A 15,018-nucleotide genomic window follows, 5' to 3' on the forward strand; every position below is an offset into this window, starting at 1 on the left:
TATAAAACTCTTAACAGTAAAGGCAGATGTCAGTCTTTGTGACTTGGGTCAGATAATGGTTTCTTAGCTTTGACAAAAAAAAAAAAGTACAAATGATGAAAGATAAAAATAGATCCACTGATTTCATCAAAATTAAAACTTGTGCTTCAAAAGATATCTTGAAGAGAATTAAAAGACAGTCTACTGAATGGGATAAAGTTCTTTCCAACAGATATATCTGAAAAGGGGTTTGAGTCTAGAATATATTTTAAAAACTCTTACACTGATACCAGAGCTAGACAAAGATATTATAAGAAAATTATAGACCACTATCCCATACAAAAATTGATAGAAAAATCCTCAAAAAAATACTAGCAAACCAAAGCAGCGTATTATAAGGGTTGTACACTATGACCAAGTGGGATATATTCCTGGAATACAAGAAGGCTTCAACAGATGAAAGTCAGTCAATGTACTATGACACAATAATAGGACAAGGGAAAAAAAAATGATCATCTCAACTCAGAAAAAGAATTTGACAAAACTAAACATGACAAAAACATGGAAAAAAGAAAAAACTCTTGATACACTCGATATAGAAGAAAACTTCCTCAACATGATAAAGGCCATAGATGAACAACCCACACCTAACATCACACTCAATGAGGTGCGATGGAAAACTTTCCCCCTAGAATCAGGAACAAGACAAAGATGCCCAAGATTTTGTTCTTGTTTTTTTAATATTTTATTTATTTTTTTACAGTCAGCTCCTCACCCAAAGTGGGGCTTGAACCCATGACCCCAAGATCAAGAGTCGTATACTCTCTATCGACTGAGCCAGCCAGGAGCCCCGAGGATGTCAACGTTTGCCACCTCTTTTCAATACTGTATCGTAAGTTCTAGCTAAAGCAGTGAGGCAATATAAAGAAGCAGAAGGTATCCAAAGTGGAAAGGAAGAAGTAAAATGATCTCTATTCACAGATGACAGGATCTGATATCTAAAAACCCTAGAGAGTCCACACACATGAACTGTCGGAGCTAAGAAATAAACTTAGCAAAGTGGCAAGATGCAAAACCGACACACAACAGTCAGTTGCATTTCTATAGATCAGCAATGAACAATCCAGAAGAGTAATTAGGAGAGTATTCCATCTACAGTAGCATTAAACAGAATAAAACACTCAGGAATGAATTTTACTAAGGAGGCAAAAGACTTGCACACTAGAAACTACAACATACCGCTGAAAGAAATTAGAGACTTGCATACACGGAAAGACACCTTGCATTCATGGAATTAGAAGGCTTACTATTGTTAAGATGGCCACAATACCGAGAGAAATCTACACATTCAATGTACCCAAATCAAAATCACAAAGGTGACAAAGTTTTGAAAGACAGGTGGCAGTTGCCAAATATTGTGAACGCCCTAAATGCCACTTAATTGTATGTTTTAAAAATGGTTATTCATGCCTTGTCTGGACAACATCCAGTTTGCTTTTCTTTTTCCCCATTTTATTTTGAAAGTTTTCAAATGTTAAGCTGAAGGTATTTCACAGTGACTACCCCCATACGCACCACCTGGTTCCAGCGTTAACATTTTACTGTACTTACTTCACTGCATCAACTGCCCACCTCTCTTCCAGTCCACTTTACTTTTTGGATGCAGTTCAAAGAAACTGTCAACGTCAGTACACGTTACCCTGAACACTTCCGCATGCACATCATTAACTAGAGCTCAGTATCTGCTTTATGTATTAATTTTTTAGTTAAACTGACATAGGGGGCGCCTGGGTGCCTCAGTTGGTTAAGCGTCTGCCTTTGGCTCAGGTCATGATCCCAGGGGTCCGGGAATCAAGTTCTGGTTCAGGCTCTGTGCTCAGTGAGTCTGCTTCTCCCTCTGCCTCTGAGTCCTCTCGTGCTCTTTCTTTCACGTAAGTAAATAAAATCTTTAAAAAAAAAAAAAAAAATAGGGCGCCTGGGTGGCTCAGTGGGTTAAGCTGCTGCCTTCGGCTCAGGTCATGATCTCAGGGTCCTGGGATCGAGTCCCGCATCGGTCTCTCTGCTCAGCAGGGAGCCTGCTTCCTTCTCTCTCTCTCTCTGCCTGCCTCTCAGTGTACTTGTGATTTCTCTCTGTCAAATAAATAAATAAAATCTTTAAAAATAAATAAATAAGTAAATAAACAAACTGGGGCGCCTGGGTGGCTCAGTGGGTTAAGCCTCTGCCTTCGGCCCAGGTCATGATCCCAGGGTCCTGGGATCGAGCCCCACATCGGGCTCTCTCCTTGGCGGGGAGCCTGCTTCTCCCTCTCTCTCTGCCTGCCTCTCTGCCTACTTGTGACCTCTCTGTCTCTCTCTGTCAAATAAACAAATAAAATCTTAAAAAAAAACAAAATAAACTGCCATAGGATAAAATGCAAACAAATTTCAAGTGTGTATCTGCTGAGTGTTGACAATGCTTACACCCAGAACCTTGATCAAGATATAGAACATTACCATCATCCTACAAAGTTCCCTTCCTGGTTAAACCCATCCGCATCCCGCCAGAGTAGTCCTACAGTGTGTATTCTCCTGTCCACGACTTCTTTCATTCAGCATAATCTCTTTGAGTAATGCTTTTTGCAGATCTTCAGCTCTTGAATTCAGAGCTGGGAGAATGCTCCTCCACCCAATACAGTGCTTGACAAAGCTCAGAAACAGCTCCTCAGTCATGTTACCTGGATTAGTTTCCAACTGCTACTATAAGAAATTACCAACCAGGTGCTTTAAAATAACACAAACGTACTATCTTACAATTCTGGAGGTCAAAAGTCTGAAAATAGGTCTTACAGGACTAAAATCAAGGCGTTAGCAAGGTTGCATTTGGCCGTCTTTAGAGGAGAATCCTTGCCTTGCCTTTTCCAGCCTCTAGAGGCTGCCCAAAGCCCTTGGTTTGTGTCCCCTTTCCAGAATCCATCACTCCCCCGTTTTGTTGTCACATCTTCTTCGGCTTTGATCTTCCTGCCTCCTCCCGCTCTTCTTTTGTTTATATAAATTAACTCAATGAGAAAAGTTCCTTCAGTCATCTGATGGCAGACTTCACTGTCACAACAAAAGTGGGCTTTTATGTCCAGAAACTACCATTTTCATGCTGGAACCACAATGCCAGATGATCATGGCTCATGTTTTCATCTTTGGTCTGCCACGGAAGGAGCAAAAGTGTACTTGGAGTGCTGGCTTCTTTCGATTTTTTAAAAAAGATTTTATTTATTTGAGAGAGTAAATGAGAGAGAGAACAGAGAGAGAGCTCGAGTGGGGGGAGGAGCAGAGGGAGCGGGAGAAGCAGACTTCCTACGGAGCAGGGAGCCTGACATGGGGCTCCATCCCGGCACTCTGGGACCATGACCTGATTGAAGGCAGATGCTTAACCGACTGAGTCACCCAAGAGCCCTTTATTTCTATTTTCTTCATCATTTTCCTGAGGGAGGCATCATAATGGGTCCTGTATTTAATGACAGTTCTCTTGGTACATTTTAGCCATGTTGCTGCAAACCAGCTCCAATCCCAGAAGAGCCTCCTGTTTATAAGGATCATTGTGATTACATTAGATCCACTGGGATAATTCAAGATAGTCTTCTGATCTGAAAACCTTTAGCTTGATCATATCTGCATATATTCTGTATATCTGCATATATATCTGCATATATCCTGTTTGCCAATATAACATATTCACAGGTTTCAGGTATTAGAACATTGACATCTTTGGTGTCCATTACTCGGTTTGCCAGGCCACCTGAATAAATAAAAGACCTTAAGCCATGCTTCTCAAAATGGAGCAGCTTGAAGATACAAAATAAATATTATATATCTTCTGGATATTTCAATGCTTCTCATGGATCTGGGAGAAAATCTTTTTTTTTTTTTTTAAGATTTTATTTATTTATTTGACAGAGAGAGATCACAAGTAGGCAGAGAGGCAGGCAGAGAGAGAGAGGGGGAAGCAGGCTCCCTGCTGAGCAGAAAGCCCGATGCGGGGCTGGATCCCAGGACCCTGAGATCATGACCCGAGCCGAAGACAGAGGCTTTAACCCACTGAGCCACCCAGGAGCCCTGGGAGAAAATCTTAATTAATAAATGGCTTACTCTGCTTTCAGCTCGGGTTGTGATCCCAAGGTCCTGGAATCGAGCCCCACATCGGGCTCTCTGCTCAGCAGGGAGACTGCTTGCTCCTCTCTGTCTGCCTGCCTCTCTGCCTACTTGTGATCTCTGTCTGTCACATAAATAAATAAAATCTTTTTAAAAAAAAAATTAAATAAATAAATGGCTTAAAACACTAGCCTTCCCTTTGAATCAGCGATTCTGCTTCTAGAATTTTATTGTACAGACATGCTCATATATGTGCCTAAAGAAATATATCTAAGGATGTGACTTATGTATTTTATGGTAGTGAGACGGGAAACCAACTAATAGCTCATCAATGGAAAATGAACACTAGGTATGCAGCCATTAAAAAAAGCGATCTATATATGCTGAAATTAAACAATCTACAAGATGTATCAAGTGAGAAAAGAAAGCGAAGTGAAGTGTGTTTATTATGCTACTTACAAAAAGAAAAAAAGTGTGTTTTTAAAAAGTGTATGCTTTTACGTACCTAAATTATCTCCAGAAGGACACAAGAAGCTGGTAACAGGGGTTGCCTCTAGGAAGGGAAAGGAAGACTAGAGGGAGGAGACTTTTTTTTTTTAAAGATTTTATTTATTTATTTGACAGAGAGGGAGAGAGAGATCACAAGGAGGCAGAGAGGCAGGCAGAGAGAGAGGAGGAAGCAGGCTCCCCGCTGAGCAGAGAGCCCGATGCGGGGCTGGATTCCAGGACCTTGGGATCATGACCTGAACTGAAGGCAGCGGCTTCACCCACTGAGCCACCCAGGCGCCCCAACTTTTTGGTTTTTTAATTTTTTTTGAATTACACATACCTAAGTGTGCAGGTCAATTCTCACACATAGAACACATCTGTGTAACCAGCACCTAGATCAAGAAACAGAATATTGGGGCGCCTGGGTGGCTCTGTTAGTTAAGCCTCTGCCTTCGGCTCAGGTCATAGTCCCAGGGTCCTGGGATCGAGCCCCGCATCGGGCTCTCTGCTCAGCGGGGAGCCTGCTTCCTCCTCTCCCTCTGCCGGCTGTTCCCTCTACTTTTGTTCTCTGTCAAATAAATAAATCAAATCTTAAAAAAGAAGACGACGACGACGACTATTATCAGTACTTCACAAACAAAACCTCAGATCGGCAATACCTTGCACCGTTCTGCCGGATGTCACACTCTGTAAGCGGGATCTCACCGCACAGGTTACTTCGCGTCTTCCGCGCCGCGGCGTGTGCGCAGGCGCCGTCCGCGGCGTGTGCGCAGGCGCCGTCCGCGGTCTCCTTGCGGGGCAGTGGTCTGAGACTAGCGCTCCACGAGTACCCCACGGTGTTTCTAGTCCTTTTCCCACGGCTGTGGGCAGCTGCCGGATGGTGGCCGTTGCGGCTCGCGTCTCAGGAAGTACAGCTTGTGCCGGGCGGCCGGAGGTCGCGGGCGCGCGCGTGTCCGGCTTCGGTGGACGCGGCCCGACGCACACCCCGGCCGCGGCGCGCGGACCCTCGCGTCCGGACCCTCGCGTCCCGCCGACGCAGCGGTAGCAGGAAACCGAGCGCGGAGCCGCACGAGCCGACGAGCCCTACGACGCCCTCACGGCGGCTTCCTTCGCGGCCGCACGGACGGCACGGCGGGAACCGCAGCGAGGAGCCGCCCGCCCCGCGTTACCCGCCGGTGCGAGCTCCGGTTCAGACACCGTTTCCGGCCCAGCCGCGCCCGGCGTCTCCGGAGCCGTTTGCCCGGGTTTGACTCCGCTCCACGCCGGGACGTCTGCCTCGGCCCGCGGGGCTCCAGCCCGTCAAAACCTTTTCTCGGTCCCGCTCAGGTGGCGCCGGTCAAACAGCCGCCTAAGCTCTCAGCGCCCTCCACCTCCGGACCAGCCGCTCCCTGCCCTTCAGCCTTTCAAATAGGCCGCTCCGGCCTACCCAATCACAGTCTTCCTTCTTCACCGGCCCGCTACGCACCATCCAATCAACGCACGCCATCTATGATTCGCGGCGCCGCGGAGCCAATCTCCTTTCTCGGTTGCCCCTCGGTACGTAGGAGGCGACCGGGAAGGAAAGGGAGGTTGAGGCCAGAGACGCCATGTTGGTCAAGGGCAGTGCTGTGGCGCTGAAGGAGCTAGGAAGCGTCTCCTGGCGTCAAAGCAAAGGGCTTTCCTATGGCGCCGGCCCTGACCCCGCTCCTGGCGGCGGTACCGGGGAGGCCGGGACGGGCTGACGGGGCAAAGCCGCCCTGGGGCCGCGAGCTTCGCGGACGTGGCCGTGTACTTCTCCCCGGAGGAGCGGGGCTGCCTGCGGCCCGCGCAGAGGGCCCTGCGCCGGGCCGTGATGCGGGAGGCCCGCGGCCACCGGGGCGCGCTCGGCGAGGCCCCGCGTCCAGCCCGGACCGCGTCGCCACGGGAAGGGGGACTGAGGTCCCGAGACAGGCGGGCTGCAGTGTGGACGGCGCGCCCTCGCCGAACCCGGCGTTCCCGCAGGACTTCCAGGCCCCAGACCCGCGCGGTGGAAGGAGGCGCGGAGCCCGAGGCCCCGGGCCCGCAGCGCGAGCGCCCGCAGGGTCTCCCGAGGCGGGGCGAAGACACAGGCGCTTCCCTTCGAACCCAGCGCGGGACCCGGGAGCAGCCCCTGCCCGGACGCGGCCGCGGCCCACACCGCCTCCGAGGCCCTCCTTCCCCAGAAGTCCCGGTCCGGCCGCAGACTGGCTCGGAGCACGGCGGACCGCGGCTACCGCACCGCTTCCTTCTACAGGGAAACCCGTTTCGTGCAAAATCGCGCCCGAGGCGCCAGGGCAGCCAAGCGGGGAGGGAGACTGTGATTTGTTGGTCGTGGAGTGAAACGAAGACAGACGTTCCTGTCGGGCAGGACGCGGGCACCCCGCCATGATGCGGAGATTTTAACACCAAGAAAGCTGCTTCCTCCGCAGCTGTGTCATAACAAATGCTTGTTCCCAGGTCTTCCCGTGGAACCTGGGGGATAGCGCACGTGTAGACATTTTGGCGACGGCCCTGAAGGCCCCGAGGAAGATCACTTAATGGCTATTTTGGGAAGGGATCATGAACGGGTTGCGGCCAGTGAGCTCTATGAAGGCTGGTCCATCACCTCCCTCGCTGCCGGACACGGGGGTCAGTATTGTTGACGCCTCCAGTGATCTCCCGTTTTCAAAGCTTCCGGGTTAACACCAGTCAGGATGAATTTGGCACTTACTCCGGCCCGATGAGGCCCCAGGCTCGAACACTGCCATATGCTCAGACTTTCATGCTGCCTCCCAGGCAGGCCACTGGATGGAAGGTGCTACTGAGTTTCGACTTCTATCTTTCCCCGTCTCAGGATCCAGGGATGAGCGTGAAGAGAAAGAACTGTTGAAGAGTCCAAAGCAAAAAGAGATGGCGCGTGAGGAAGTGTCTCTCGAGGGGTGGTCACCATCCAGCTGGCCACCGGGTGCCGGTCACAGAACCACCTGCTCAGAGCTCTGCTGGAACTCTGGGCAGAGCCCAGTCAAGCCTTGGTTCAAGGACACTACAACCCGCAGATCACCCTTCTCCTGCTCAGACTGTGGCCGCAGCTTCAGCTACCCCTCCCACCTGGCCACCCACAGGTGGGTCCACTCCGGGGAGCGGCCCTTCCCCTGTGACCAGTGCCAGGCCTGTTTCTCCCAGCGCAAGTACCTGCTCCAGCATCAGCTCATCCACACTGGGGAAAAGCCTTACTCCTGCCCTGATTGTGGGCGACGTTTCCGCCAGAGGGGCTCCCTGGCCATCCACAGACGGGCTCACACCGGGGAGAAGCCCTACCCATGCCCAAACTGCAAAAGTCGCTTCACTTACCCCTACCTGCTGGCCATCCACAGGCGCACGCACACAGGCGAGAAGCCCTACCCCTGTCCAGACTGTGGCCGCCGGTTCACCTACTCCTCTCTCCTCCTCAGTCACCAGCACATTCACTCCGACAACCAGCCCTTCCCCTGCCCACAGTGTGGAAAGGGCTTTAAGCGCAAGTATGCCTTGGAAGCCCACCAGCAGATCCATCGCTCTGGCAAGAGGCCGAGGTGGCAGCGGCCTGCGGTAGGGCTCTCGGAGCCAGTCCTTGTTTTGGGAGGCCAGGATCCCCCAGTTCATTTCCGGTGCTTTCCAGATATATTTCAAGAATGTGGGTGATGGAGCTCGCAAGAGATGACCTGTTTTCTTTGGAAGGGAAAAGGCAAAGTTGATGTATTTGGGGGGATAAGGAATGGATGGAAAGGAAGTAAGCATTTAAGGAAGACAAAGCTCTGAGTTAAGGGAGCACAGAGCTGGTCCTTCGGGAGGAGGAGGGAATCTGAAAGGTCACCTGAAGGCTGAACCCATCTTCTGAGGCTCTCGCTCCCAATCCAAGTCCCACTTGGCGTTTCTTCGCAGGAAATCATTCACCTACCTGGCTTTTCTCCCTGGACTGTTCTCTCCCTCAGAGGATTCTGCTTTCTGGTCTGTCTCTCCTGTTCCTCAGAGATGGGGCCCCTCAGTGCAAGAACCCATTAAAGGAGCCCATGTACATCTGAGTATCCCCTGGAACAGAAGGGACACCTTGGGCCTATCCTCAGTAGGGGAAGCTCACCCAAGGATTCTTCTAGCCAGGGTCGATGAGACACCTGGCGAGGAAACACAGTGTCGAGCTGCTGTTGGCACTCTTGGTCTTAAGTCCTGAAGGTGACCCCAGGGAGGAGAACAGTGGCTTCCGGCGGGGCCGTCCCGCCCCACGCGCACATCGCACAGGGTGCACGCAAGTGTCAAGCTTAGCTTAAAGGGTTTTTTCCCCTCCAACTTCTATGAATCAGGGACTGCAGTGTTTTTCTCTTCAGATACTTGCCTGTTGTCGGGATTTTACACCTTCTGAAGGAAGAAGTGTTCTTGGGCCACAGCAGCTGGAAACATAATGCTGGAATTTGGTTTAAGAGAGTAAATTACCTGCCATTAGGCTTGAAATCAAGGCCAAGCATCTCCAGTCTAGTTTGTAGCGTACGCTTGTATGTGTCAGTAGTGAAGAGGGTCTTTCTGACCTACTCTGACCTGCTAGCCACACTTTGGATCCGACTATCGAAGGAATAAGGACTTCGGTGGGACTAAGCAGAGCCGTGAGCCAGGAGCGGTCCTGGGGGACACGAGTATCTCTGTGAACAAAGGACTGCTCTTGGAACCTCTGGGTTCCAAAGATGATTAGGAATGGGAACTGGGTGTTATTTTACTGAACCACATAGCCTCTCCTGAACTAGTAGATCTGGATTCCGGGTTTGGCTCAGTTCCCACTCGCTGTGGGACCGTAAACCTGTCATTCAGCCTTTCTACGCCTTCACTGTCTCGCTTGGCTACTCCACAGGGTTGTCTGAGAAAAAACCTGAAAGCACCTCAGACATCATCGTGGTCTGAAGAACAAGTGGCTGAGTGCCCCCCATGACGTCTCTACTTAATCTAGATTCTCTAATTATGCTACATTTGCTTTATCACATGCCAATCGCTCAGTCCATCCCGTCTGCTCATTTATACATCTTATTTTTATTTCACAGTAAGTTGCAGGCATCATTATTCTTCACTCCTAAACACTTCAACAGCAGGCTGAGATTTATGCAAGAAACAGCAGCTCTCCCTTAAAATTCAAATGTACTGGGTGCCTGGGTGGCTCAGTGGGTTAAAGCCTCTGCCTTCAGCTCAGGTCATGATCCTGGGGTCCTGGGATTGAGCCCCGCATCGGGCTCTCTGCTCAGCAGGGAGCCTGCTTCCCTTCCTCTCTCCCTACCTGTGATCTCTGTCAAATAAATGAATAAAATCTTAAAAAAAAATTCAAATGCACTGGGGCACCTGGGTGGCTCAGTTGGTTGAGCCTTGAACCCTTGGTTTCAGCTTGGGTTACAATCTCAGCGTTGTGAGACTGAGCCCCATGTGAGACTCTGCGCTCAGTGTGGAGGCGGCTGGAGATTCTCTTCCTCCCTGTGCCCCTTCCTCTGCTCGTACTCTCTCTCTCGAATAAAAAAAATTAAAAAAAAAATTCAAATGCAGCTTGTTATAGACTAGTAAAATTAATGAACTGTAATTATCTTTGTTTTGTAACTTACTAAGTTAGATTAAGATTCTGGAACAAACATATACAATTTGGTGGGCAATAAAACGATTTGAAAGCAAGAGCGTCTTTGTATTTTTAGGTTTGGCAGGAAAAACAACATGACATCAGCCACTTAGGATGGGGCAGTTTTAGTCCTAAAAGTTTGTTTCAGTCTCTTTAGTTAAACCCCAGGTTAATTGTTTGGCTCCATCTCCTTCATTTTTCTCCATCCCTGGTACAAAAAAGAAGTGACTCATAACATAGTACCTGAGTAAACAAAGGAATTTTGGGTCTAGGTGAAATCCTTTGTGGTTTCTTTGTAGGTAAAGTTGATTCTCTGTTTAGAAAGAGACTCCTGGGGCGCCTGGGTGGCTCAGTGGGTTGAGCCTCTGCCTTCAGCTCAGGTCATGATCTCAGGGTCCTGGAATCGAGTCCCGCGTCAGGCTCTCTGCTCAGCAGGGAGCCTGCTTCCTCCTCTCTCTCTGCCTGCCTCTCTGCCTGCTTGTGGTCTCTGTCTGTCAAATAAATAAATAAAATCTTTTAAAAAAAATAGAAAGAGACTCCTACCTGAAGATCAATTTTTCTTTTCTTTTTTTTTTAAAGATTTTTTTTTTATTATTTACTTTTTTATTTATTTGACAGAGAGAGAGAGAGAGACCACAAGTAGGCAGAGAGGCAGGCAGAGAGAGGAGGAAGGGAAGCAGGCTCCCCGCTGAGCAGAGCCCGATGTGGGACTCGATCCCAGGACCCTGAGATCATGACCCGAGCCGAAGGCAGCGGCCCAACCCATTGAGCCACCCAGGCGCCCCTAAAGATTTTTAAAATTTATTTGACAGAGACAGCGAGAGAGGGAGCACAAGCAGGGGGAGCCGGAGAGGGAGAAGCACGCCTCCTACTCAGCAGGGAGCCCGATGTGGGGCTCCTGGGGGGCTTGATCCCAGGACCCTGGGATCATGACCTGAGCCAAAGGCAGAGCCACCCAGGTGCCCCTGATGATACTTTTTTCTTTATTCCACTTCTACACTATTCACCACAATGAGTACAGTGAGGCCTCATCAGGACTCAAGTTTATTTTTTATTTTTTATTTTTTAAAGATTTTATTTATTTATTTGACAGACAGAGATCACTAGTAGGCAGAGAGGCAGACAGAGAGAGAGAGAAGGAAGCAGGCTCCCTGCTGAGCAGAGAGCCCGATGCGGGGCTCGATCCCAGGACTCTGGGAATCATGACCTGAGCCGAAGGCAGAGGCTTTAACCCACTGAGCCACCCAGGCTCCCAGGACTCAAGTTTAAAAAGTTATAAAATAAGCAACTAATTGTCGAGGTGAAATCATTAGAAGTCATCCCCAAAGCCGTAAGTATTCCGGGGGAAAAATCACAAGGGTGGCGCAAGAGAATCTGAAGGTGGAGAAGGCACTATCTCAGCCGTGAAGGACATTTGTGAACAGCAGGGAGAGAGAGCGTGCGCTGCGGCAGTCCTGATTGCAGGAATATTCCCGGTAGGACAAAGCTATCCAGTATCCATAGTCCAATGCCACAAGCCATTAAGATGATCCATCTCCACTAAAAAAAAAAGGAACCTATTGAATCTAGGAAGCAGAGGCTACAACCCTGGACAGTAGGGAACTCAGACCCGGGATGACAGATGAGGCTCCGGCAAGTCTGGGGAGAGAAGACTGAGGGGTCAAAGAAGGTTTCCCAGGGGAAAATGGTGTTTGCGATCTGATGGCGTCCCCAGTAATTCAGAACAACTTAAAGAAGCAGAGGGGAGCCCGGGTGGCTTAGCCAGGGAGTCTGCTTTTCTCGTCACCCGTGACCCTGATCATGCTCGTTGTCTCTCTCTCTCTCATGAATAGATAAAATATTAAAAACAAAAACAAAATGGGGGCGCTTGCGTGGCTCCGTCAGTTAAGCCTCTGCCTTCAGCTCAGGTCATGACCTCAGGGTCCTGGGATCGAGTCCCGCATTGGGATCTCTGCTCAGAGGCGAGTCGGCTTCTCCCTCTCCCTCTGTGATCTCCCCCGATTTCACTCTCTCTCAAATGAATAAATAAAATCTCATAAAAAAAAAACAAAAATTAAAAAAAGCAGAAAGCACAGACAATGCATGGAGAAAGGGAATACAACCGGAAATCTTTAAAAGGCAAACAATGACAATGGCAATCATTACAATATATAAATTTATCAAAACGTGTCATACACCTTACATTTACAATGTTCAAGGTCAAATATGTTTCAGTAAAAAAGAGCAAATAGTTGGTAAGCAAGGAAACATAATTACAGCATATACAGGAAATTTTTTTAGAGATTTTATTTGTCTATCTATTGCTCTATTTATCTATCTATTGATTTTAGATAGAACTTGTGCGTATGAGCAGAGGGCAGAAGGGGAGGAAGAGCACAAGCCGACTTTGCACTGAGCACAGAGCCAGTGTGGGGCTGTATCTCACAACCCTGAGGCCATGACCTGAGTGGAACTCAGAGTCGGATGTTCAACGGACTGAGCCACCCAGGCGCCCCAGGAAATCTTATAATAATTTCCTGCATTATGTTGGGAAAGAGCTGAGGGAGATGGGGCTAGAAACTAAGTAAGTATCGTAGCCGGACGCCCACAGATAATTTCTAAAACGGATATATCAAGGGATGCCTCCTGCTTCTCCCTCTGCCTACCAGTCCCCTGCTTGCATGTGCACACTCTGGCAAATAAATCAAATCTTTTTTTAAAAAAGATTTTATTTACTTATTTGACAGACAGAGATCACAAGTAGGCAGAGAGGCAGCAGAGAGAGAGGAGGAAGCAGGCTCCCCGCTGAGCAGAGAGCCCGACGCGGGGCTCGATCCCAGGACCCTGAGCTCATGACCTGAACCGAAGGCAGAGGCTTTAACCCACTGAGCCACCCAGGCGCTCCTCAAATCTTTTTTAAAAAATAAAAATAAGGGGTCCCTGGGTGGCGCAGTCAGTTAAGTGGCTGCCTTTGGGTCAGGTCATGGTCCCGGGATCCTGGGATCGAGTCCTACATTGGGCTCCTTGCTCAGTGGGGAGCCTGCATCACCCTCTGTGCCCTCTTCTCATGCCCTCTTGGTGTCAAATGAATAAATAAAATCTTTAAAAATAGGTTAATAAAAATAAAATGGATATATCAAGCAACAACAGTAAAAGCATACTTTTTTAAAGTGTTTTTTTTTTTCGAAGAGAGAGCAAGAGAGAAAGAGCACACGTGTGAGCAAAGGGGTGGGCGCAAGCAGGGGTGCTGGGGGGTGGGCAGAGGGAGAGAATCTAAAGGGTATTTAAAAACAAAAACAAACAAACAAAAAGGGCTAAGTGTTAAAAGTGTATTGATCCAGGGGCACCTGGGTGGCTCAGTGGGTTAAGCCTCTGCCTTTGGCTCAGGTCATGGTCTCAGGGTCCTGGGATCAAGTCCCGCATCAAGCTCTCTGCTCAGCAGGGAGCCTGCTTCCCCCTCTCTCTCTGCCTGCCTCTCTGCCTACTTGTGATCTCTGTCTGTCAAATAAATAAATTAAATATATTTTTTTAAAAAGTGTATTGATCCAGTTAGTAAAGATGAAAAAGTTCTAGAGAGGGTGGTGGTGATGTTTACACAACAATGTGAATGTCCTTAATACCACTGAGCAGTACACTTAAAAATGGTTAAGATGGCAGTGAAATAAGTCAGACACCAACGACAGGTGTTACACAGTTCCACTTACATGAGGTACCTATAATACCTACAATAGGGAATTCACAGGCACAAAAAGCAGGTTGGAAATTACCAGGAGCTGCGGAAAAGTATGAGCAGTGACCACCTTTGTGGATTCTCAGTTTTCTTCTGCAGTGGTGAAAATGTTTTGGAAATAGTGGTGACAGATGCATGGCATCGTGAATATAATTAATGCCACTAAACTGTAAACTTAAAAGTGATTAAAATAGCAAATTTTAAGTCTTGTGTCATTTTACCGCAATTAAAAAAAATAACATAATATATCCAAACCCACTGAACTGTACAATTTAAATACGTGAGTTATCTAATGAGTGAATTTTATCTCAAAGTGGTTAAACAAAATGTCTTGCACAAATGTTCACAGCAAAATGAAAGGTAAAAACGACTCCAATTTCCATCAACTGACGAATGGATAAGTAAAATACGGCATGCAGGTGTCCCCTCACTTTTCTTTTTTAAGATTTATTTTATTTATTTTAGAGAGAGAGGGAAAGAGCACGGGGCGGGGAGGGACAGAGGCAGAGAGAGAGAAACACAGGCAGACTGAGCACGGGGCTGGATGACGCAGGGCTCGATCCCACCACCCCGAGATCAGACCTGAGCCAAACCAAGATCCAGATGCCCTTAACCGACGGCGTCACCCCAGTGTCCCCTCGTTTTTCGAAAGTTCCCATTAGGCTACTTTGCTTTAAGGAAAACCTACATTAGTACCGGTTTCACTGACCACAATAAATCTAAAGAGGATTTTTGCCTTTCGATGCAGCTCCCGAGGCTGAGCAGCAGGATTGGCCCCATCAAGGCTCTTCCGAGGGACCTACACTCAGCCTTTCAGCACCAAGCTACTATACCTTTGAACTTTGTGAGCATCTGTGCTTATTCGACATTTATTTTGTGCATCTTTAAGCAAGATGTGTCCTAAGGCATCAGGAGAGCCTAAGACAGGTTAGTTATAGGGTCTGGGGATGCTGAGAACAAGCTCCCTGTAAATTAGTGGTAACTGCTTCCTTGCTTTACATCATTCCAGCTTAGAAAGGTTTCCTAGAAATGTTCCACTTTGGGAGAGCAGGGCACCGCCTTTTTCATCAGAAACCTGTAAGGTTTTTCCGGCGAGATAAACACCACACCAGGCAAAGTGCGT

The 15,018-nt window shown here is 48.4% G+C and overlaps 2 protein-coding genes across 2 annotated transcripts in view; one reads left to right on the forward strand and one right to left on the reverse strand.

Annotated features, from left to right (window-relative positions):
• The first annotated feature begins 5,267 nt into the window (after positions 1-5,267).
• LOC132027297 (zinc finger protein 689-like) lies at positions 5,268-10,242 on the forward strand. The gene is made up of 4 exons (XM_059416048.1): positions 5,268-5,834; positions 6,027-6,126; positions 6,297-6,778; positions 7,363-10,242. The coding sequence occupies exons 1-4, from the start codon at positions 5,268-5,270 to the stop codon at positions 8,245-8,247; spliced, it is 2,034 nt and encodes a 677-aa protein (XP_059272031.1). The 3' UTR covers positions 8,248-10,242.
• Positions 10,243-14,895: 4,653 nt separating this feature from the next.
• The window catches only part of LOC132027298 (uncharacterized), a 5,930-nt gene continuing 5,807 nt past the window's right edge, over positions 14,896-15,018 (reverse strand). Inside the window, exon 3 of the mRNA XM_059416050.1 lies at positions 14,896-14,970. Coding sequence (XP_059272033.1) covers positions 14,896-14,970 — 75 coding nt within the window. The remainder of the gene's footprint in view (positions 14,971-15,018) is intronic.

The sequence above is a fragment of the Mustela nigripes genome, chromosome 11 (assembly GCF_022355385.1).
Source record: "Mustela nigripes isolate SB6536 chromosome 11, MUSNIG.SB6536, whole genome shotgun sequence".
Lineage (NCBI taxonomy): Eukaryota > Metazoa > Chordata > Mammalia > Carnivora > Mustelidae > Mustela > Mustela nigripes.